This window comes from Ictalurus punctatus, chromosome 10 (genome assembly GCF_001660625.3).
Source record: "Ictalurus punctatus breed USDA103 chromosome 10, Coco_2.0, whole genome shotgun sequence".
Lineage (NCBI taxonomy): Eukaryota > Metazoa > Chordata > Actinopteri > Siluriformes > Ictaluridae > Ictalurus > Ictalurus punctatus.
This window is the reverse complement of record NC_030425.2, coordinates 12,058,460-12,084,391: the sequence shown is the minus strand read 5'-3', so window position 1 is coordinate 12,084,391 and position 25,932 is coordinate 12,058,460. Positions and strand designations below refer to the sequence as shown.

General features: G+C 37.7%; 1 protein-coding gene across 1 annotated transcript in view; it reads left to right on the top strand.

The window, feature by feature from the left end:
* The window catches only part of LOC108271202 (guanine nucleotide-binding protein subunit alpha-11), a 38,119-nt gene extending 15,350 nt beyond the window's left edge, over positions 1-22,769 (top strand). The window contains exons 2-7 of the mRNA XM_017478586.3: positions 8,264-8,448; positions 9,464-9,618; positions 13,231-13,359; positions 17,027-17,156; positions 17,495-17,648; positions 18,533-22,769. Of these exons, the coding sequence (XP_017334075.1) occupies positions 8,264-8,448; positions 9,464-9,618; positions 13,231-13,359; positions 17,027-17,156; positions 17,495-17,648; positions 18,533-18,723 (944 nt within the window). The 3' untranslated portion in view covers positions 18,724-22,769. The remainder of the gene's footprint in view (positions 1-8,263; positions 8,449-9,463; positions 9,619-13,230; positions 13,360-17,026; positions 17,157-17,494; positions 17,649-18,532) is intronic.
* Positions 22,770-25,932: the final 3,163 nt, after the last annotated feature.

Here is a 25,932-nt window from a genome sequence, read left to right as displayed (position 1 = left end):
CGGGTTTTTTAAAAATGTATTATTATTATTATTATTATTATTATTATTATTATTATTATTATTTTATTAATGGAAGGGTAAAAACCTACGTTTTCAAAAATACTTGCAAAAACTAAGTAGGCTATTGAATAAATATTAAAATGCATTGATAATCATTCATTTGCATTAATTTAATAGCAAGGCATTAATTTGCATTGCACAAATCACAATGCATAAAAATTGTCAGTTGGGGATGTCGCAATACCAAAAATCTAGTAGTTGGTACCGATACCACCAAAAGTACATGATACTTGATACCAAAGTCGATACCGTGGTGTATAAAAATAAATAAATAAACAAATAAATAAAAAATAAACTTAAACTAGAGAGAGAGAGAGAGAATATGTTGGTTATCAAACACTGTCTGACAATGAGTGGAGGTGCACTCCTAAGCACGCACACACGCCCCTTATACTCTGAATACAAGCATTAGTTTGAATTCACTGATCTGGTGGCAGGCCAAAAAGATTTATTAAAAGTATGAACATTTGAATAATTATTAGTGACATTAGGCTACATTTAGTTGACAGGACACAGGCTGAATGGCGATGCATTGTGGCCCATTTGGAGGTAGTGTAGAACACTGCAATGCGTTAGTTTCGTTAACAAATAACTGGCCATCGCAAACATTACATGGAGCATAATGTTAGCTGGTTTCACGGCAACAATGCCAGCTGCGTCAAACAAATATAATATAGGACCATCTTTCTGGTGCTTCGCCAAATTCCAGGTGATTCCTTGATTTGTTTGAAATGAACGAAAGCATCGGTTGCACACCGGCAACCAATACTAGCTTTCCTCTCTTTTCCTCTCAACGAGTCGGTACAGAGCTAAACTTGTTAAGCTAAGCTAATCTTCTGTAGTTTTTCCCGTGTGCTTGTAGGCGTTGTTCTTCACCACTTGTGGACTGACTAAAACACTTGCGCGTATTTGCTGTCCCCATCAGGTCCGGAAGAATTGCAACCCTGGTACATCCATTAGAATCGGTTCTAATGCTAGTGCAGAAAAACAAGTACCGTCACGTTTTAAGAATGTTGGTACCGAAGTATCAGTTCTCATGACATCCCTATTGTCAGTATAAGGAAAGAAAATCGTGAGGCGGCAATTATTTTGCATTTTTAGTTTGTTGGCCCACAAACTGTTATTTTTTTTATTTATTTTTTTCCCTCCCCTTTTCTTGCCTTTTTGCTCAAATTCACATTTCTTAGTGACCTGGAATCTACATTAAAATCTCCAGATTTTACAGTTATACTGAATGGCTCCCATTCACTACATAATCACTCAACTGGATGTAATATAATGACTAATAGTGATGTTAACATCCTCAGAGGAACAGAGATGCACCTTTTCGTAAGGTCCTGTTAGCAAGTTATGAAAATTTTCAGAAGATTGTTAGCAGGATGCTTTAAGATAATTTGTTTGCTTGAGTTGTGTGTGAAATTTGTATACTATATTCAGCAGGTGTGGTGATGTGGAAAAATATCATTTGCCCATGTTTTTACAGATTCACAATATGATGCATCATACTGGAGCCCCATTCTGAAAAATCTGTAAGTTAACAGATAAAAAAAAAAAACATGTTATGAATTCTTTAAAAATATTTTTAGCCTTAAAAGGGAATGGGGAAATTTCATCAAGGAAGTGATCATGTAGATTTTAATTTCAAATCAGTTGCTTGTTACAGTACATTCAAGTGAATGGAAGAAAAATGGGTCATGATGGCTCCATCACAATTCATATCATGTCGTCATATTAACCAGCCCTTATAGTCACATGCAAGGTGAGTCCACATCAAGTATTTTGTCAGCATAGAAAAAAAAATCAAACCTGTGAAGTTTAACTAGGTGCTTGGATAATGAGAACTTGATTAGACACCAACTTATTTTTTTTTGTGCATGTGTTTTCTAAAACATGCTAAAATCTATGTGAGGGCCCTAAAAAGTGACTTCTCTGTTTCAATGCATTTCTCCGTTTAGCTGTGGAAGTTGAATTTGAGATTTGGCGGCCTCCAGCTAGGCATTTAACGTACTACGTTTATGGGGAAAGATGCATACAATAACATCAATAACTATTTTCCATATAATTGACAGCCCTGAGATTTAGAGCAGATGTCAAATCACACATTACATTGCTTGCTCCATCTAATTGGCCAGCGGTAGGGGGTAGCATTGTTTACAAGCTTCACCGCTTACTTTTGACCACAGAATGATACAGTGCCTGTAAATTTGCATGCAGTTTAATACCATGCAAACTCTTCCCTCATGATTTCCCTTCTGAAACCAGTTGCTTGTCAGAGATAAGCCTACATCCTACACAGAGGTCTGGGCCATTTATGGTATTTTAAATGCTGTTTTTGTCCATTTTGCCATTACATACAATGGTTTGCTGTAGGCCTGTGACTGTGAACCACAGTAAAAGGCCCCTGTGACATTTAACTGGTGTGTGTGTGTGTGTGTGTGTTGTTGTTGTTTATTTATTCATTCATTCATTTATTTATTTTAAATATTTTTTAGTTCATTTATCGATTTAATTCATACATAGCAAAACATTAGTATTTCCACTTGGGCTGGACGACATTGCAGTGTCTTGTTTTACTGCCTTATATTGTGATGAAAAAATGCAGGAATTTTCATCAGATGACTTGAACAGCTCTATTTTCAAATAGTAATCACTCTAGAATGAATGATTGGGGTGATTTTGTAGGGAACTGCATCTGCATAGAAAATAAAAATTATTTTTAAAAAGCTGAAAAATTACTTTGACTTTTTTGGGGTAGTTTAATACAGTGGTTGACTAGTCATGATTACCAGTGTATTAATATAATGTTCTATCAATCCAGGCTAAAGTCAGTGACCCAACATGTCATGATATTAATAAGGCATGTTGCTTGCCCTAAAATAAGGGGGCTCATTTGTGAATGTATTAGAGAAGGGAATCCAGTAGATTACAGGAGGCTAAATCTCTGTACTTCAGGTTAATCAAGTGTAGTGCTCAGTTTTATCACATTGGGATGCATTATGACATTGGGGGAACATGTGTGGCAAAGTAAGCAATTTTAACATTTTATTCTACAATTACTGAACTGGCAAAGTAATAAACACTTTATTTATTTATTTATTTATTTATTTATTTATTTAAAAATTTGAAATGAAAATAAGAGCAGCTATACACAATGCATGATGGCATTACATACCGCTTGTAAAGCAACGGGATCATGTTTTTAAAACTCTCTTTGGTGACTGTTAGGGATGTCACGATAGCAATAATCTAATAGTCAGGACCGATACCACCAAAAGTACACGATACTCGATACCAAAGTCCATACAACGGTGTGGTATAAAGTTTTTCTTTTGAAAACTCTTGGACATCCTCCTCTGGCTGATACTGGCAAGAAGAGAGAGAGAGAGAGAGAGGGGGGATATTTTAGTTATCAAACACTGACAATGACTAAGAAAACAGTGCTAAGGTGCACCCCTAAACACACGCGAGCGTGTGCACCCCCCCCCCCCCCCCCCCCCCAAATACTCTGAATGCAAGCATTAGTTTAAATTCACTGATATGGTGGTAGGCCAAAAAGATTTATTAAAAGCATTAACATTTGAATAATTGTTAGTGACATTAGGCTACAGTTTGCTGACAGGACTCGGGCTGAATGGCGATGCATGGTGGCCCATTAGGAGGTAGTGTATAACGTTTGTGATGCATTAGCATCGTTAACAATTAACTGGCTATCGCAAACATCACATGGAGCATAACATTTAGCTAGTTTCATGGCCACAATGCCAGCTGCCTCAAACGAACATAATATAGGACCGTCTTTCAGGTGCTTTGCCAAATTCCAGGTGTTTACTTGCTTTGTTTGAAATGAACGATTTCAAGCATCGACGGTGCCGTTTGTCCATAGCAAACTTAATTTCATTTCATTAATTTGCAACTTGGGAGAGCTACTGAAAATGGCTGAATGGAAAAATTACTGATTGTTCCAAAGGCTTCTGGTCTTTCTCCGTTGGTAATAGGCAGGGCAAGTGTAAAAGGGTCCCCTTAATTGATACTGGCAGCTAAAATTATTATTGTTATTATTATTATTATTATTATTATTATTATTATTATTATTAGTTGTATGCATGTGTGTGAATATTTTGTGGGGGGAGGGGGGTTAAAAGTTTTTAAAAACTGTCATGGCTTCTACTCCGGCTGAAATCTAGGTTAAACTCCACCCCTTGCACCTCCCCCATTTGGATCATTCACCATTATTTTCCACACAGTTACTCGATGATTGTGTTACTGGCACAGGCGTGGTTTTTTGTTGTGTCAGTATCATAGCTTGCCGTTTTATCCACATAGTTGTACTAGTACTAAGAGTTGTGATTGAACAGGGACTAAAATAGGCCTGGCTGTTGGATGGGTGTACAAGTCCATTATAAGGCAAGGAATGTTGAGAATGCTCATAAAAGCAGAACAGGGCTCCACACACAGATGGAGCATCTTATTACGTGGCTGGTATCTTGCCATGTTCTTGTTTTTCCTTCTAACAGGCCCCACAATTAAATTCTCATGTCACGTTTCCTTCATGTTCTTGCTATGCATTTCGTAGTTAGGATCTCAGCTGCCTGTGGCACCAGTGGAAGTGTCATGGCAGGATTTTGTACTGTCGATCACACTGGTGTCTCTGCCTGTTCTCACCCTGGCAGCCAGGCTTCATGTTGCCTAATTACAAGGAGACAAAATAAATTATATCGGCTTTTACTTTGCCCCACAGTTGTCCGAAACAGCTGTGGGCTGGTTTAATGAATGATCTTAAGCGGATGTCTTTAGCTCAGGCGCTCTACCTTCAAATGCCTCTTGAGAAATGACAATTATGTTCATATTGTTTGATGTTGAAAAACATGTTCGTGTGACTTTTTTTCAGATTTGCAGGAAGGTCTAAAATGGCAAAACATCTCCAGTTTTTCATATTCATATTTCACATCGCCCTGCGAAGCTAAAAGTTTCAAGGAAAAAAAAGTGCCGCCCCCCCCCCCCCCCCCCAACCCACTTCATTGAAAATGAACCGTGACTAAAATAATTGCACTCCATTCATTGGAAATGGAGGTTTATTTTCCCTGCGCCATTGTTTCCTAAGCATTTGATCCATTTTTAGCCTTTCAGTTGCATTAGATTGATTTGCTGCACAGATGTAGAGAAGGACATTGAGCAGAGCAGAGCAACAGCCTGCCTCATCAAATTTTATATTTAGGTATATTGTTGGTTCGAACCAGCAATGCTCCATCAAGTAACACGAACATTCAGTGCTGATTAAGTGTACCGCTTTTTAAAAAAATTATTTTTTTAATAACCGTACTTCTATTTGTGGTCAGTTCCTGTTATTTGCCGTGCACAGGGGGTGTGCTGTACTGCTGCTGGCCTACTCTTTGAAATCCAGTTTAGTGTGCACTAAATGCTTTAAAGGGTTACCATGACTACCACGGCTGCACAGGGACCATGTGTGTCGGTGAGCGTAGCCCAGTTTCTCTTGCATTGTGTACCCACCACTGAGGAAATATAAAGGCATGCTGAATTGAGATTAGAATTGTTCCATGCTATGATATTTTAGCAAGAGTGCAATTCCATGCAGTATCTGTGATGCTGAGTGTTATTGTTTTGTGTTTTTATTCTGCATCTTTCTAGATGCTTTCTGCTGGTCACGACTCTCATAGAGAAATGGATCATGGGGAAGATTTTGGCCGTGGTCCAACCTACACAGCATGACCTGTTGGGGAACATCAGCAGCATGTTTAAATTAGTCCTTAAACGCTGAGATTCAGGACCTGTTCACTTTGTCAGAACACCATGTTAAAAAAAGTCACTTTTTATTTTATTTTTTAAATTATTATTATAAAAATTTTTTTTTTTTTTTCCAAAGTCAAGTCTTTAGTCTGTACTCAAAGCAGTTTTATTGCACAAGTAAACACTGGATTATTTCTAGAGAAAGCACTGCAGTGCACATTATACAGGGTGCAGTTTTATTCCTGTTTAATGTCAAACTGTACACACTGTAACAATAACTCTTATTTGCTTATGCTTATATTGAAAGCTTAAAAACAAACATCATAACTTCATTTGCTATCCGGCTAGAATGATAAAACACTTGCTGTCCAGACTAACCTTTTATGGACGTTTAAATGTGTCTTATAAAATTTTATATAATGGTACATTTATTGCACACAGTCATATCCATCATATTAAAGGTGTATTGTTTCACACAGGGGTGTTCTCTAGAATAAACATAAAACTTCCAGGGCTTTATTTTAGTTTTTTCAATTTATTTAAAAAAAATAAAATAAATACAATTTTGCATCTACAACAGTCATGTTCCAGCATGTGAAATTACCATCAAATTTACATAGATGAACCCAGTTTGAGTCTACTTTAAATTTTTAAGGAACATATTTTGACCACCAGGCTATTCCATGTTTTCCTGGACCTCCACCTGAACCAGGACAACTTTCCTTTGAGTTCAAATTAACTGTAAAAACAGTATACTCTGCCTAATGAGATGCAAATTTAGTTGTGGGTTCCTTTTTAAAGATAATTTTCTCCATTAGATTAAACTACCATAGTTTTTTTTTTTTTCCTGTTTAAAATGCACAAAGTCTTACTACATCGCTAAACAATTGTAATAGCAAACAAAAACGCACCAAAACCACAATATATACGGGCTTAATTTTTCTGTGTAGTTTATTAATAATTTTAATTGATAATAATTCACAGTACACCTACATGAGTAAAGATATAAGATGATCAGTCGTAACATTTAAAACCACTGACATGAAGTCAATAACATTATCGTGTTACTATGTCAAATATCGTGTCAAGGGGTGGGATATTTTAGGAAGCAAGTGAACAATCAGTTCTGAAAGTTCATGTATTAGAAGCAGGAAACATGGACAAGCGTTAGGATCTGAGTGACTGTGACTTTGACAAGGGCCAAATGGTGATGGCTAGATGAGATGATGAAAGATGATGATGATTTTATCCCATCAGTTCTATTTACAAATTTGTTTTTACTCCATCTTTGACAAATTCAGTTGAAGTCCAGGTTATCAAGTCTATATGCCATTTCAACAGGAAATTAAGGTAATTTGAGCAAAGTAATAGATAAGAACTGGATGTTGACCATGACGACTGTTCATAAATTCTTGGATTGGTTCCTTTCCCGGTCACCACATGGCTTTATATGAGTCTAAGGTTATGCAACCTAGCTGTTTAATGGGTTTCCCTGATCAGCTTCCTGCCAGCTGTGTCTTTGTGTGTGTGTGTGTGTGTGTGTGTGTGTGTGTGTGTGTGTGAGAGAGAGAGAGAGAGAGAGAGGGAGAGAAAAAGAGAGACAGAGACGATGAGGTCAGCATGGAGTACAGCTTGACAACCTGTTTTTTCTCCTCTTATTTTAGTCGTCGCGTTTATCACAACAGTAGTTCCACTTGCTTCCTCTGAAATGTGGAACAAGCTGTTTTTAAAGGACCTCTGACTTTGCAGATCACTGGCTTCCCTTGTCATGTGACTTTGTGCTTTTCGAAATCACTTGTCATTCAGCATTGTCATATTAGTGGTGGTGTCTTGAAGGGGTCGGTGATATTGACATAATTTATTATCATGAGACCGAGACAATGAGACATTTTCAAGAGACCGAGACAATGCATGTCTGTGTATATGTCTTTAGACTGTATAGAAAATTAGTAATCAGTAAACCATGCATGAGAGAATTCCAGTCTTACCAGTCTTTGTGTCATAAAGTTATGTACAGGATATAATTAATTACAAGAGAAATTACATTGTAAATGTCCTGAAGAATAAAAAAAAAAGAACTATGAATGTACTAATGTGGCCTTTTTTCTGTTTTGAAACCAGCCTGGTGGCTGTGCAAAAACTGTTCTGGCTGCTGCTGATTTTTCAAAAACACTAACTTATGCTGATAGTCCGGTGGTTCTGCTTCTGGTTTCATAACTCATGATGGAAAAATATGCTAATGCTTATGTTGTCCCTTTGCTACAACTACAGTAAAAACAGTAACTGTAAAAAAAAATTCCTTCCTTGAATACCACTCACTACTAATGGCTTTGCACAGTGAGCACTGTAAATAAATATTGCCCATTGGACATTTTCTTCTATTTTAGTCATGGTAATAGTACTATTTCGATACTCTGTTTTGTTTATCGCATATTTTATACCGTGTGTGTCCCTCCAGGCACGGGTGAGAGTGGCAAGAGCACCTTCATCAAACAGATGCGCATCATTCATGGCTCGGGTTACACCGACGAGGACAAGCGCAGCTACACCAAGCTCGTCTACCAGAACATTTTCACCTCCATGCAGGCCATGATCCGTGCCATGGACCACCTTAAGATCCTGTACAAATACGAGCAGAACAAGGTGCGGACTTGGACATACTGTCCCCCAGAGTAAAGCAGATCACCTATTAAAAAACCCCCCAAATGTTATTAGTGTAAGGTGAAGAAAATCGATAAGCCACTCGGGGGCATCTGTTAGTGAGTTTATCTCTTTGTCCCTTATCTGTGATAAACACACTGTATGGCACACCTTCAGGTGGCGTATATCTTTTATTAAATGGTCAGGAAAAAAAACCCCAATATGTTTAATTATTGAGATATAATAATATAATTTATTACTTTTCCAGTGTTCAAGACATAATTTAATTTATAATTATTAATGCCATTTCAATAAACAATTCTTCCACCACGTTATGTAGTCTGTTACTAGTAAGCTTTAGCTGGTAAATAAAATAATGGCAAAGTTTAGTGCATGGATAGAACAATTGCTAAATTGTAGTGGGTACATGAGTTTTAAGCTTGGTGCGTTCATATAGAAAAAAGACTGGTCAACATTATAATCAAATGAAATAAAATGCCTCCACAGTACTCACTCATAGTTAAACTATAATAACGGTGAGCTCATCATTTAACACACCACAGTCAACACAAACCAGTATCTAAATCTAGGTACGCAGTCTATTTTGTTTAGTTGTGGGAGCCAACCATCATGATCACAATTAAGATGTGATTTAATTGTACAGCCATAAACCTTAGGCTTTAGAAGCAAATGACCATTTAATTGGTCGTCTGGTATGGCTATAAAAGAGCATGAATTTGATTAAGTGTGAATGTTCAATTATGTCTCAATGACTTTCCAGTGTAGAGTTTCCAGTGTACTGTAATGTGATCTTGCTGCTGTTAAAGGAATCCCAGTGAACATCATAATTACAAATATTCACTGTGGAGGAAATGACTCTTCCATACCCTAACCCAGGGTTATAACCCAGAATGAGAAACAGACAGGCTTTTGAGACAGTTGTCTCTTCTAGAATATTGTCCATCTCCCGGATGAAAATTTGTATAACATTTGACCAGAATTTGATGTCTATCCAAAGGCCAATGCTCTCCTCGTGAGGGAGGTGGATGTGGAGAAGGTGTGCTCTTTCGACCATCCCTACATCAACGCAATAAAGATGCTGTGGGCCGACCCGGGGATCCAGGAGGCCTACGATCGCAGGAGAGAGTATCAGCTGTCTGACTCCACCAAATAGTGAGTGTCCATGTTCACCAGACACCATTCTGTTTCAGGGCTATAACAATGTCCATTTTTTTTTCCTGTTAATATGCCAAATGAAATGCATCATTGACATTTTATAAGACTTGTGCCTCATTATGCATATAGATACCTACATTGTACAGCGCCCTCTACTAATATTGGCACCCTTGGTAAATATCAAAGAAGGCTGTAAAAATAAATAAATAAATAAAATAAAAAACAACCTTTGTTTAACCTTCTGATCTTTTGTTCAAAACAAAAATTCTCTTCTCTCATGGATATCAAACAGTTGCAAATGGAACACAGGTTTATCAAAAAAATCTTAAATATAGGTGTGCAACAATTATTGGCACCCCTATGAATTCATGAGAAAAATATATATATTTGAAGTACAGGTGCATCTCAAAATTAGTATATCGTTGATAAGTTCATTGGTCTCTGTAATTTAATTAAAAAAAGAACATTCATATATTCTAGATTCATTACTCATAAAGTGAAATATTTCAAGCCTTTTTTTGTTTTAATCTTGATGATTACAGCTTACAGCCCATGGAAATCAAAAATCCAGTATCTCAGAATGTTATAAAGAATTTATAATACAGAAATGTCGACCTTCTGAAAAGTATGTTAATTTATGCACTCAGTACTTGGTCAGGGCTTTAATCCTTTTGCACGAATTACATCAATGCGGTGTGGCATGGAGACAATCAGCACTGCTGAGGTTTTATGGAAGCCCAGGTTGCTTTCATAGCAGCCTTCAGCTCGTCTGTATTGTTGGAGTTGGCTGGGGAATCAAGCACAGTAATACCACGGTCAGCAAACCAGTTACTAGTAGTTTTGGCACTGTGGGCAGGTGCCAAGTCCTGCTGGAAAAGGAAATCAGCATCTCCATAAAGCTGGTCAGCAGATGGAAGCATGAAGTGCTCTAAAATCTCCTGGTAGATGCTGTATTGACTCTCAACTTGAGAAAACACAGTGGACCGACACCAGCAGATGACATGGCACCACAAATCATCACTGACTGTGGAAACGTCACACTGGACTTCAAGCAACTTGGATTCTGTGCATCTCCACTCTTCCTCCAGACTCTGGAACCTTGATTTCCAAATGAAATGCAAAATTTACTTTCATCTCCCCCTTGATTGTAGTTGTGTGTACTAGGGATGTCGCAATACCAAAAATCTAGTAGTCGGCACTAGTACACTATACTCAATACCAAAGTCAATACCACGGTCTGGTATAAAATTAAAAACTCTCCTGGAGGACATCCTCCTCTTACTGATACTGGCAAAGGGGGGGGGGGGGGGGGGGGTGTATTTTTTTTTATCATCAAACACTGTCTGACAGTGACTAATAAAACAGTGGAGGCTACAAGTGCTAAGGTGCATTCCTGATATGGTGGCAGGCCAAAAAGATTTAATAAATCCATTAACATTTGAATAATTGTTAGTGACATTAGGCTACATTTAGCTGACAGGACACAGGCTGAATATCGATGCATGGTGGCCCATTTGGAGGTAGTGTATAACACTGCAATGCGTTAGTGTCGTTAACAAATAACTGGCTATCGCAAACATCACATGGAGCATAACGTTATCTGGTTTCACGTCCACAATGCCAGCTGCCTCAAACGAACATAATATTGGGCCCGTCTTTCAGGTACTTCGCAAAATTCCAGGTGATTCCTCCCTTTGTTTGAAATGAACGATAGCATCGGTTGCACACTGGCTTCATATTATGTTTGTTGTCGTCCGCCTCGAATGCGAAGTATTTCCATATTGAACTCTTAACACCTTTTCTCTCAACGAGTCAGGGCGGAGCTAAACTTGTGTAAAAGTCTTCTGTAGTTTTTCTTGTGTGCTTGTAGGCGTTCTTCTTCTTTACCACTTGTGGACCGACTAAAACTTTTGTGCGTATTTGCTGACCCTAGCAATTCTGGAAGAATTGCAACCTCGGTACCTTCATTACCAACAGTACCTACGTTACTGCAGAAAAACAAGTACGGTCACGTTTTAAAAAAATAAAATGTTGGTACCGAAGTATCGGTTCTCGTGACATCCCTAGTGTGTACTGAAACAGACTGAGCGATTAAAGGCTCAGGAAACCTTTGCAGGTGTTTTGCGTTAATTAGCTGATTAGCACTCTTCTCAGGTTGACATTTCTGTATTAGAAATTCTTTATTCTAATATTCTGAGATACTGGATTTTTGATTTGCATGAGCTGTAAGCCATAATCAAGATTAAACAAAAAAAGGCTTGAAATATTTCCCTTTGTGTGTAATAAATCTACAATATATGAAAGTTCCACTTTTTGAACTAAATTATGGGGGGGGACTTTTCCACGATGTTTTTGAGATGCACATGTATGTTCCCATTGATATTTAAAATAAATAAATAAATAAATTTTGTACACCTGAGTGACTAGGAACAGGAAGTTGTTCAACCATGACTTCCTGTTTCACAGGGGTATAAATGAGGCAACAGGCCAATTTCCCTTACTCATTCATAACAATGGGTAAGACCAAGGAATGTAGCTGTGATGTGTGGCAAAATCTATAAGAAAATAGCACAAGCATTGAAAATGCCCATTTCCACCATCAGGGCAATAATTAAGAAGTTCCAGTCAACTTGAAATGTTCTGAGTCAACCTGGAATTGGACATGTCTATTGTCTCAACGTACTGTGAAGAGGTTGGTTCGAGTGGCCAAAAAATGTTCAAAGATGACAGCTGGAGAATTGCAGAAGTTAGTTGCGTCTTAGGGTCAGAAAGTCTCTAAAACTACAATCTGAAGTCACCTATATCACAAGTTGTTCAGAAAGGATTCAAGAAGGGTTTGCCAGACACTACTGGAACTTCAGATGTGATCGGGTTCTATGTTCAAATGAAACCAAAATAGTGCTTTTTGGCAATAAACTCGAGGTGGTTTTGGCGCACACAGAGCGGTAGCTATATGGAAAAGTACCCACGGTTAAATATGGTGGTGGCTCTTTCATGTTTTGGGACTGTTTTTCTGCCAGAGGACCTGGACATTTTGTTAGGATACATGGCATCATGGACTCTTATCAAATATGAACAGATATATTGAATGAAAACCATGGCAGAGTATTTTTGTGAATATTTATTTTTTTTAAACAAAAGATCAAAAGGTTAAACAATGAAGACAGTTTTTCATAGCCGCCTTTGCTCATATTTACCAAGGGTGCCAATATTAATGGTGGACACTGTACATTTGTTTAACTTCATTTGGTTCCATCTCTCTTAGTCTGAGCACTGTTGCAGTCTCTGCTAATACAAGTGACTCGGGCCTTAATGCCTCAGAATCAAACGTTTTACTATTTTTTTTAATAACTAGATTTTGTAGAGGTCAGTGGGATGCTATCAGGACTCTGGCTAATTGAGAGATGGTGGAGGGCAGATGAAGGCTGGAGGATATCTGCTCCCATCCCAGATTTGCAGGATCCTAACCTTTTGTTTTGTTGCTGAGAAGGCCGCTTCACTCACTCTGATTAAGGATTTGATTATCTGCTCTCATGCCTCTTTTTTTTATTGTCTTGCTCTCTTTTTAATTTTATTTCTTAATTTATTTTAAAATATATATATATCTAGCTATCTAAGTGATCTGGATCGTATCGCAGAACCATCCTATCTACCAACCCAACAAGATGTCCTTAGGGTCCGTGTTCCTACTACAGGGATCATTGAATACCCTTTTGACTTGCAAAGCATCATTTTCAGGTAAAAAATATTCACAAGAAGTATTTTTTTTCTATTTTTTCCCCATAACTTTTCTTTTGTTGTAACGAGTGTGCTGTTAATCCTTGGTTACTATCAGGTTTGTCTGCTGAGGTCTACTGTATGAGTATTAAATGCTTTTTAGTCCCCATGTCTATCGTGTATATATAAAAGCTCCCTTTAGTTAAACAAAGGGACATCTTTCCTCCATGTCTAACATGCACATAATTTATATTGCATGCAGATTAAAAGTTCTCATCACTCATTTAAATCTTAAAGCAGGGGTGTCCAAAATCTGGCCCCAGGGCAAAATGCAGCCTGCAGACTGAGATTAACTGGCCTGTGCCTTCTCTTTTATAATGTATGATGGGTGGCCCACTGGCCAACAGTAGCAGCAGAATAGGGTTACACATTTAGCTAAAATGTAAGATGCAATTCAAGAGCTGGAAACCCTTGCTGAATTCTTGAGTCTTTAAATAAAGTAGATTTGTAACCAAGTGTTCAAAATGACTAATTTATTATTGATCGCTTGACCAATTACTTATAGTCTCTGAAATTGGGGAAACCACATATAAAATGTTTTAATTCTTACTCTTCTTGTATGTAAATACCGATTGAATACCCTTGAAAGTCTGTAGACATGTTTAAGACTGTGTGTGTGGATATTGTACATATTCACCATCAACATTATTAGGAACACCTGCAAAGTTATCTAAACAGCCAATCATGTGGCAGCAGTGCAATGCAAAAAAAAAAAAAAATCAGGCAGATACAGGTCAAGAGATTCACTTAACGTACATATCAAACATCAGAATGGGTGAAAAGTGTGATCTGTATGGATGTTGTACGGCATGGATGTTTGTGCCAGATGTGCTGGTATGAGTATTTAAGAAACTGCTGATTGCTGATCTGCTGGGAGTTTCACACACAACATTCTCTAGAGTTTACACAGAATGGTGCGGAAGACAAACAAAAAAAAAAACACTGCGGGATGAAACGCCTTGCTTATGAGAGAGATCAGAGGAGAATGATCCAAATGGTTTGAGCTGACAGGAAGTCTATAGTAACGCAAATAAGCACTCTTTACAACTGTGTTGAGCAGAAACACATCTCAGATTATATCTACTACATTCATCCTGGCAGCTCAAACCAACCTGGCCATTGTCCTCTGATCTCTCTTAACAACAAGGCGTTTCCACCCACAGAACTGTTGTTCACTCAATGTTTTTTTTTCTTTTCTTTTTTTTCCCCCTTTCACCATTCTGTGTAAACTCCTAGAGACGTGTCTGAGTGAGAGAGAAATTCCCAGGAGATCAGCAGTTTCTGCAATACTCAAACTAGCTCATCTGGTACCAAAATCAATACCACGATCAAATTCAGAGATCAGACTTTAACAGGTAGCATCTGGTTCTAGTGTATTTATGCAGTTTTAGTTAAAATAAGTGGCACGAATGTACCCTTTGAGAACATTATTCTTCAATCTTAGCTTGATCCTAACCAGAACCCAGGACTGTTGGAATGTCGAGTATGTTTCGCTCGCAGCGAGGCTTTGGAATGCAGTAGAGCGGGATTTGTCATTACTGCATTAGCATCGCTAACTTGTTAGGATCACTGTAGCATTACAGCATCTGACAAAGCAAACACATCAGTTCAGTCGTGTTGGGTGTTCTGTTAAGGACTGCAGATTTGTGATGGGCACAGTGGCCCTCTGCACACTGTTATCCTCCAGCTATGAGAGAAGAGAGGATGCCACTGAACAGGAGTCATTACGAAAGCAAGCAGATCGACAGGAAGCCAGTGTGTTGAGCCCGCCTACGCGGACCAGCGCTAGAAATAACTCCGCTCCCAAAGAGGTTGGACTTGAGAGGTTCCTTCTCATCTCAGTTTGCTTGCAGAATGAACATTATTCACTGCAGCAGTCCTTATTCAGATACATGGGAGAAAACATTGATGCCTTTCCTCAATCCAGGCAATTACTGGATATTTAACATTAAAGGTCTTTACAGGCAAAAATGTATTCAGGAGCACTGATGTATTATACTGGAAGATCTGAAATCAAAGTTCAAACCCTGTAATGGTTACACCACACTACTCCAAAATGCCTCCGAGGTGTAATTGCTTCAGAAGCAGATGAAATTGTCAGTCTCCCAAAGCTTCCTCTACTTGAGAGCACTTATCTTTGTAAGTAGGTCAGACGGTCATCCTAGCTGCTGGAAAGGAGGTTGGTTGATGTGAGGGAGCTTTTATTTTAGGCTAATGCTCCTAGAGGAGCCATTTATCAGTCTGTATGCCTAGCCACCAGGGACACGGGTGGAAAGACTGAGGGGTTTTCACAGCAAATCTGTTCTTGGGTATGTTCTAATTTGCTGGATTTTTATTTAAATAATTTGAAGTTGGATGCTGTTTGGATTATTTGATTAAAATTCTGATTATCAAATCAAATTTGGCTTTAATGTTGGAATGTTTTCTTTTGAGTAGGAATTCTACTCTGTAACTAAATGTTATAGCTAGGACACTATGTACACTGGATCACAGCCATAGGTTTGTAGGTCTGGCTCCCACATGTCTGTATCGCCCCATGCCCTTTATTTTCTCTCCCATTACCCTTGTTCATTCATCACCCCAAGGTTTGTCTGTGCTCTTGCTTGGCTCTTTCTTGGCTCATACGATGCACCCAAGTTGGCACGTTTTTCAAAGTCCTTCCTTACAGCATGTTGTACTTTGTCATGTGCTGTTCGCTGCCAGAAACAGACTGTCACATCCAGACCTGCAACAACTAATACACAAAATCAATAAAATTCAATAGTAAAAATAGATGGCAGTGAATTTCAGTATCTATACATTTTTATTTAATGATTTAAAAAAAAAAAAAAAAACATTTTTGAAGCATCCTGTGACACTAATCACTTTACATCATACTGCAAGTACTGAAGCTATTTGAATCACTTAGCTAGTTAGTAGTTCAACTAATTGGAATTTTACTTAAAATTTTCTTGACTTGCACAATATATATTTTCATGCAAGTCACGTATCAAGTCATCTATACGCCATCCTTCTTTAGGTTCAGTTTAAGTTGCTGCGGTTGGATTCCAAAAAGGGTCGAGTCTGATTCCTGGTGTTGCAAAATTAAGTCAACCTCAAAGCTTTGGCGTTGTTTCCACACGCTGAAAATTATTTGCCATGTGCAAACATTGAAATGTAGTTGCAAAAACCAGTAAATATGTACAAGTATAGCATGCCTCGCACTAATTTGGGTGTCTGATTTGAAAAGTTGGTCAACAAAAGCAATTGATGATAATCTCATGCCATGACCGACGTCATGAATTTCATTAAAAAATTTAAGTCTAGTTAAGATGTCCGGTTGTTTTTGGTATTCAGAAATTTTTTGCACTCCTTTTATTTTAACTGGTTTGTCTCATTATATTTATATGTAAGTGACAAGCAAGCATACCAATGTATGTATAGTCATTATGATGTACAAGATGGACCTGGGTTCGTTCAACTGGTAACAAGTCAATTTAGTTGTAGCTCTTCTGGAAATTGTTTTTGCCTGGAAAACATTTCTTACCTAATTTTACCTCCCTCCTGATCAGACCTCGGATGTCATTTACGGGTGTTTATTTTCTGCATTAATATCCTCCTCTCCTTCTCTTCTGCTTCTCTGGTTCAGGATGGTGGATGTGGGGGGCCAGCGTTCAGAGCGCAGGAAGTGGATCCACTGCTTTGAGAATGTGACGTCCATCATGTTCCTTGTTGCACTGAGCGAGTACGACCAGGTCCTGGTGGAGTCAGACAATGAGGTGCGGCTTAAAAAAAAAAAAAGTCGCGTAGTGATGTGAATTAGTTTAACTCTTCTGTGTAAAACACCATTCTAAGTGGTGCCTTAAAATCCCTCAGAGAAATAATCCATATCTCAAGTTAATTGCTAACTTTCAGGGTCACGTGTTCTGTTAAAGGTTTACCAACAAGCATTAATAGTGTTTATATAACGGTACTGGTGAAATCGTGATTCTGGTTCCCATATCTGTGAACTACTCTTGTGTGTTGGAAGTTCAAATAAATTGCAAGTCTAGTCTTGTGTCTCTGAACCAAAGCTGCTGTTTCTCCTTTAACGTTGGTTTTATTTTTTTAAATCCAGAACCGAATGGAGGAGAGCAAAGCCCTTTTCCGGACGATAATCACCTACCCCTGGTTCCAAAACTCCTCCGTCATTCTGTTCCTCAATAAAAAAGACCTACTGGAGGAAAAGATCATGTACTCTCACCTGGTTGACTACTTTCCAGAGTTTGATGGTAAATTTCATTGCCTCTCTTAAAGAAAAATACATTCTTCCCATACAGCTTTTTAGCTTTGAGTGGAAAACAGGGACACCATGTGGTAAAGATGTTGATTACAACTTTAAGTTAATATTAGAACACCTGCTGCAATGGTTACGTGTGTGGGGAAGGGGACTAGATCAAATATTCTAAATATATTTATAAAATATGGAATAGAGGATCGATATTTACGTTATTTTCATTCATCTGTGTAAATACATTTGTATACACAAGACTCATTGAGAGCCAGTATTGGAACCTTTTGAGATGGTCGGTTTGTTTTCCTAGCATGTTTGTACCTTTTTATCATACACAAAGGCTATTGAACACACAAAAGAACATGGCATTGCTAACCAGAACTAAATGAAACAACTATTTATTTTTTGGCTAAGCAGCGCTGCACATTGCCGTGCTTCTTGGATTTAGTCAGTGTACTGCCTTTCTTCACAGCCACTTCTTCTCTCAGCTTATAACAACATGATAAATATTGACAATGTAAGAGATTTTATGGAAAGGTCAGTCTTGAGAACAAGAACAATAAGAGGATTTGCTCTGTTTGTTTCCTTTTGTTTGTTATGCGCGCGCACACAAGCGTGTGCAAAGATTTTGTAATTTTTATATTTACTTTTTATGTAAACCTAATGTTCACCAAGGGGCTTGTGTGCTTTTTAAAAAGGACAATTAATACCATGACTCTGTAAAACCATAATATTTTTAGACGAGGTTATCGCACCATGAAAATTTCCAAAGCAGTTTTAAGCTTCAGTAATTGCAGGATGTTGGCCTTAAACCTCTGGTCAGATATTTCTGTAATTCAGGATCAAATCCATAGCAACCAAACCTGTCCGTCTCCCTTCCAGGTCCACAGAGAGACGCCCAGGCAGGACGCGAGTTCATCCTGAAGATGTTTGTGGAGCTGAACCCTGACAGTGACAAGATCATCTACTCGCACTTCACCTGCGCCACGGACACCGAGAATATCCGCTTTGTCTTCGCCGCCGTCAAAGACACCATCCTGCAGCTGAACCTCAAAGAGTACAACCTGGTGTGAGGAGGAAGGGAGGGAGAGGAGGAGTGAGAAAGAGGGACACCTGCAGCCCATGCACAACACGATTTTTAATGTATCCTACGTACATCCACGCTTGTAACATAATCAAGATTTAGACTGACACAGCTCTGCTCTTTTCAGGCACAGATGTTTTTGTTCTTATATTTGACCAGGTTTTTTTTGTTTTTGTTAGTTTGGGGGGGTTTCTCCATTTCTGACGGCGTTATCAGTTGTTGCAGGCAGCGTGTTGCCTTATCCCATCAGCTGATAACTCCATTGCTTGTCCCTCCTGATTGGCTCTCTAATGAGAGAGCTAGGGCACTTAGTCTGTGTGTGTATGGTGGTCAAAAAGGGGCACAGTAGCTGAGTTGCAGCTGAGTTGCTCCAGCTGAGTGAGAATTGATGTAAGAACCTCATCAGAGGAGACCCTGACCTTGATCTTAGGAGAAAACGTTCTGAATGTAGGCCTAACTGCAACTCCGTGTGAAATGCCAAGCTATTGGCACAGGCAACATTCTGGCAGGGCATTGAGTGCAGTTTTTATTTTTCTGCATGCCTCTCGAAGGCTAAACCTCACCTTGCATCTTTGAATGTAACTTGGTTTGATTTTTAACATCTAACCTGGATGTTAAGACATTTCATGCCAAACGGCAGAGACCGTGTGCATTTTGATTTTTGTATATTAGGAATAATTTCAACTTTTCTCACAGCCCTACTGCTGTAGTAAAGAAAAGGTTATTCGTGAGTTATGTGAAAGTAGATTCCCTTCAAATTAACGGGGTACATCAGTGCGTGTCGTCACCTTGCCACGATTTCGTGTGTAGTTTTTAGAGGTCCTTTATTAATAAAACAGCATAACTCGCAGTGGGTTTCCTCTTCCATCTGTACCATTTGCCAAATTTCTAGTTAGCTAATTTGAAGTTAATTTGTTTGCTACATGTTTTTGCCAGTATTGGTTGCCTACTTGGTACAGTTGAAGGGATTTAAAAAAAAATAAATAAAAAATAAAATAAAAAAAATTAAAAAAAGGATCTGTAATGTATTTAGAAGTTTGCAAAACAAATTTGTATTTTCTGTATGTTTACATGCATTGTTAAGAATGATTAGTTTCAGTATAACCCAGGTGTTATTTTGCCACATAGTATCTATTTCGACAATGTGATATGGTTACGAAATACTGTTGTTCTGGAGTGCGTCATGCTTACTTCATGTTGAAATTTACAATCATTTTAGTAGGTGGTGTTTGTGTGGCAACAGTTTGAAGTAAACTCTAAAAGCAGTACGATTCCATAGTGTTCAAACTGCTGGTTCCATGAAGAACGTTTCTTTGGCCGACGTTGTTCTACACAAGCGTGCTGTACAAAAGTGAAATCGATCTTTTCTATTTATGTAATTTATGGACCAGATATATAAATAATGTTAATAGGACTTTTTCCCCTCCAATGGTTATTTGAATTGAAAGGGGAGGAGTCCATACTGCTGTAAAATCTATAGGCTAATGATCTACTTTCAGTATTTTGTACATGCTTGTCACTTCTGGGGTTTTTTTTTTTTTTTTTTTTTTTTAGATGCTTGACAATGGAAAGTTGAATTGCCGTTTCAAAGATGTGCTTTATGCAAATAGGAAACGTAAGAATTTATTAGTGGTTAAATTCTTAGTAGGCTGTCAGTTGTGACCTGAAAGGTTCTGCTCGGTATCGATTTTAATACCGTAATCCTAGTTTCACTTCGCTTCACGACTGTCTACATTTCATAGCTGTTGTGGTAAGGAGATGATTGATTTTTGATTTTTTTTCTTTTTTTTTCTTTTTCTTTCCAATGTAATTCAGGTGAGTTTTCATACTTTCATTATAAGGGCTAATTATGGGTGACATTGACAGGATGCAAGAACGCTATTGAGTCTAAAACAGCAATAGTTGCAATGAAGTGAGTAGCTGAATCGGGGTGACGGTGTGTTCATGTGTGGATGATGGGATGATTATCGTCTCTGCACATTTAGCTTTCAAAGCGTGCCGGGGATACACCTGACAAATCATATGTTTGACTACAATGCGATGGGAAGCTCTGGGTAATTCTAGGCTTCAAAGAAAAGTTCTTTTCACTTTTTTTTCTTTTCTTTTTTCTTTTTCTTTTTTTTTTTTTTTAAAAAAAAACCCTGATTCTTGCGCAGTGGTGTAGGATGGACTGCAGATTGAAATGTAGGTTTAGCATTGGAGAGGAGTTCAAGTGAATAGTGGAACATGCTACACTGTTCCATTTTTCACAAGCAACTGGCATAGTTATGCAAATTTTGGTTTGGTACAACAACAGAACTCTGCCTGATCTCTGCGTCATGCTTTGGGGCCCTGTTAGGACAAACTTTTTTTTCTTCTTCCCCACCCTCATGGTGGCACCTCTTTGATAATTGTATAGTAAAGATGTATGTGCCATTATCAATGGTAAAAACATCTTGCTTTGTATTATATTCCCTTCACCGTCTGTGAGCTGTGTGTTTTTGGTATTTGTTGTTAACAGAACACGCAGGTTGTGCAGTTTGAGAACAGGATTAGTGCAAATCTTGATAGTGCCACAGAAATCACACATGATGATGATTTTTTTTTTTGATGATTTCACCTGAATTCCAGAAACCTTTTAATCTTTGTCTCGAAAGTTTCACTGTTCAACTGCACATGTGACCTGTCTACATATGACTTGCATTGACGCCTGAAAGGTTAAAGATGACTCCCTTCATCACATGCTTTGTTAATGTCACATGGGTGGGTGATGGATTCAGGTGCCAGGCCACTGCTGCTGTATTTTTATTTTTTATTTTTTTTCTTCTTTTAAACCTCCTTGAAATGTGCAGTTTATGGTAAGATTAAACTTTTAGCTCACTCAAACTCTATCACTTGTACTTTTTAAGTGTATGGGCGATTTGTGCCAACATAACGGTAATATCAAGACCCGCCATATTTAGCCATGCATCTCTGATTATATGAAATGTACTTGTACTTGTTTATATCGATATGAACGCTAAGGTTTGACTGCATTGTACAGACGCTGCATACACTAGATCCTTTCATTTCTCACTAACAGGAAACACTACAGATTATTCTTGTAGGTCACGTATTGCAAAAACAGACTTTCTACCACATGTAAGCATTATTCTTTCATGATGTCCAAAGGGCAGCAGTGACATTTGTCCAGCTGCTGAGTTCTCAATGTTGACTTTTTTTTTTGTTGTTCTCCTTGGGTCAGTGCACCAAACCTGCTTAGCACTAATGGCTGCCGTTTATCTGTTTGGTCAAGCACATTCCTGGTACTTGGAGATGTGAACACTAATTAACGGAATGGATGCTTTTGCTTGAGGTCCATACCTACATGATGGATACAGGAAATATGAAGCTAACTTTTTTAGTTTTCTTTCTAATAATAATTTACCTGTATGTAGGACCACTTTGATTTTTTTTTTTTTTTGGTTGCTTTTTTGATAACAGGTTTTGTTTTTTGGTTTTTTTTTAAATTGCGGTGTATAAAATCAAAGTATTGTTGTGTTGTTTTTTTTTTGTTTGTTTTTTGTGTGTGTTTTTTGATTAGCTTTTTTTAAGCATACCAAATGTAAATGATGTACTATAATGTGTGCCAATCCCCTTTCTTTGTAGAGCCAGACTTTTAACAAGTGCCAATATTGTGTAAAACCATAAAAAGGACTTGGTCATTGTATTTTATGGTCCTGTTTTTAAAACACCAAGTATGTGATTAAGTTAAGCAAATAAAGGACACTTCTATTGCGTATTTAAGGTTAAAGATGCTAAACTACTTCTGTTTTTAAATGAAATTCCATCTTAAATGCATGTGTGACTGATTTGCTGGGGTTGGGTGGGTGAGAAGAGGGGGGAAAGGGGGCCTAATTCTTGCTCATTTACAGTGTTTTAGCCATATTTCTCTTTTCTATGGTTCATTTCAGCCACTGTTGCCTGAAGCTCATTCAAACATGGAAACAATTTTCATAACCTTCTCCTTAAAAGAAAAACTATCTGTTTTAAATTGGAATAAACTTTGTTCCTATATTTGGTGTGTTTTGTCTACTTTTTTTTTTTTTTTTGAAAGACTATTTATTTTTTATTTCTCAGATATATAATGTACACTTTTTAAAAAAAAAAAATTCACTTATTAAAGATAATTACTGGATTTCACTGCTGTGCATAAAGCAGTCAGTTCTTCATGAAGAATGTGTAATAGTTTAAATGGTGGTTTGTAATCTTCCCTTCCACCTGTGATCTAAGCCACATTTGTAATGAAAATATTCCCATGCTTTGTTCCCTAAGATGCCCCGCCCACTCTGTAAAAACTATTAATATAAACATGAATCTTGCACTCGACAGAGTCACTACAGAGTAACACAAATCTAAAGTCTTCATTTTAGTTACATTCTGGTCACTCTTTATTTTGCTAAACAAATGTATGAATGCTTCTGCTAGACATTTCTAAGAAACAAACCACAGAAAAATGCTATAAGACTAATCTTTTGATAGTTGCAGTTAATATTCACTTAACAAATAGAGATACAGCGTCATAGCTCCAGGATCTCTGGTTTTAACCCAAGCTTGGATTTCTGTCTTCGAAGTGCTTCACATGTTCTCCCCTTGTCTGTGTGGGATTCCTCTGGGTTCTCTGGTTTCCTTCCACCTACCAGAACATGGTGGTAGGTGGATTGGTGATTCTAAATTGTCACTAGCTGTGAATGTGTCCCTGTGTCCCAACTGGCATACTGTGCCTACTATCCATACTAGATAGTATCCGAACTGAGAATTAGTGTGTCCCAAATCATCGTATGTTGAATTGTGTATCCCTAAGGTACCTGGATGGTCTACTGTTTCCAGTAAATTTTCTAAGTGTGGCTCTGTGGACACACCCACATCTCCTTGCCTGAGACTGGAGTAGCTTTTTGACGGTTTGCTTCGCCAATTTCAAGGACACATTTTAGAGAGGTGTAAATAAAATGTGGAAAAATAAATCTAGGGAATGATTAATTCAATTATATAGTATAAATTATATAAGGAATAATGAATGAAAAAAAGCTGAAATGCAACAAGGAGTTTGGTTACGGGGAGAATGTTCTCTTCCCTTACACGACCTGTTCGTATGTCCCAGCACTTGCATACTCTTTTAATGCACACTTAAAAGTGTAGATACTTTTAGTACATAACATAAATATGCCAATTGGGATGCAGGGTCAGTGTGCAGATGGATTGGCATCCCAGCTGAGGTGTGGATGCCACTCCATGTCCAGTGTTCCTGGGATAGACTCTGGATCTACCCCGACCCTGACCAGAATAAAGAGGTTACTGAAGATGAATGAATAATTTAAAAAATGTCAGTTTTCTGAAATGTTCTTTTAAAAAATTTAAGCTCTGTATGTTGCACATTGTCTGACAAGGTATGCTACTACCTGCCAGTGATTAGGGCCAATTTGTGCCAAAAGTGCTAGCCCTGTTCCTTTAGTTCCTATTGGTACCAATCTCAAACGAGTTCCAAAAGCTGCCATGTTTTTAGTGGACCAAAGTTGAAAAACACACTTGCAGTTTTCTGGCACCAAAAGTTCAGGTACTTTGTGCAGTGGAAAATAAACTTTCAGGGAGTGAAAGGAGGGGCTTAGTTAATTTCGGGGCTGGAAGATGAGACAAATACACTAGCGACACCTTATGTATGCTAATATTTCATCTCAGAATTACATGAAAAATGATTAAAAATGAGAAATTATACCTTTAAAGCAAGACTCTACAGGTGAATAGGGTAATTTCTTAAAACAACAGATATCACAATTGATCTCCCCCTGTTGATTGCTGATATTCCTACAATGATTTTTTTTTGTATTAGAAGCTTTTCAATAATGTACATTTATTTATACAATAGATAAATGCACTTTGTCCAATTAAATATGCATACATTTGCATACTTTATAAAACAAAACAAAAATCCAGTCTTTAGATGTTAAAATTACAATGTTTATTTCACTGAGAAGAATCTCTCAAGAGAGACTTTTACAAAAAAATATTTGTTGGAATATAATTTCTATATTGTTTAACCAAGAAAACACTATGGGCTTTTATAAAAATGTATTTTGTGTCATTTTTAAAGTCTAACCTAAATTATCAACATTTTGAGAAGTTCTGTAATATCCTTCCAATTAGTGATAGGAATAAACATGTCGAATTTAATGAACACAGGTCACCTAGATACTCACATTTTTGGTTCTTAAAGCACATCTATTATGGTTTTGAAACGTGCCTAATTTTGTCTTAAAAGTCTCAAAGAATAGAGTTACATGCATCTGAGGTCGATAAACACTTTAATGTGCTCATGATTTAAACTGCAGCATTACATTTCCCCCCCTAGTGTCACAAACGACTCCTTAAATGATTCGTTCTAAAGGATTCATTCTAAACTCCTCCTTTCAGAGAGCTTACTCTGCTCTGATTGGTCTACCGCTGTCAGCGTGTTTCAAAAAGGAAACGCCCACTACCATAACGGGTTTCAGCTCCGTCTGGTCCTAGCAGCCAACGAAGACCAGAGGCGGGGCTTTTTGTTACAAACCTAAGTAGATTAGTACAGGAAGTAATTCTGGAATTACTAACGACTCGTTTCAGCTGTTCAGAATCGGTTCCTTAATTTGGGAGTCAATAACTTTTTACATTCAGACTTTTTACATTCACAAACAGCTGTATAACACACTACATGAAAGTTATATAATAATAATATAATCCCATAATAGGTGCGTTTTCATGTGGAAAAATTGTCAGGAAACGTTTCAGGGATGTAAAATAACCCAGGGTGATTGTGCTGAGTGGGCGGGGCTTAAAGTCGTCATCGAAATTTCTAGGTTTGAGATAATGCTATAAACACGAGTGTAGAAATAAGTATTTTCATGTTGGGGTTTTATAAACCTATTCATACACATTTAAAGAAAATGTTTTATAGATGCAATGCATATATATAACACTCGACCAAAACTGTTGTTTGTACCTGTAGTGTCTTGCCTTAATTGAGATACAGCGTTTTGTCGCCTCCTTGTGGTAAATCATGGTAGTGGCGCACGCCCTTATCTGGAAATGTGGAAAAACTATATGTATTTTTATTTTTTAACTTTTAACTTTATTTCTTGTTGACAAAAAAGAGAAAATTTGCACATTCTGTGTAGTACCCCGTTTTAATCAAACAAAATGAGGGACG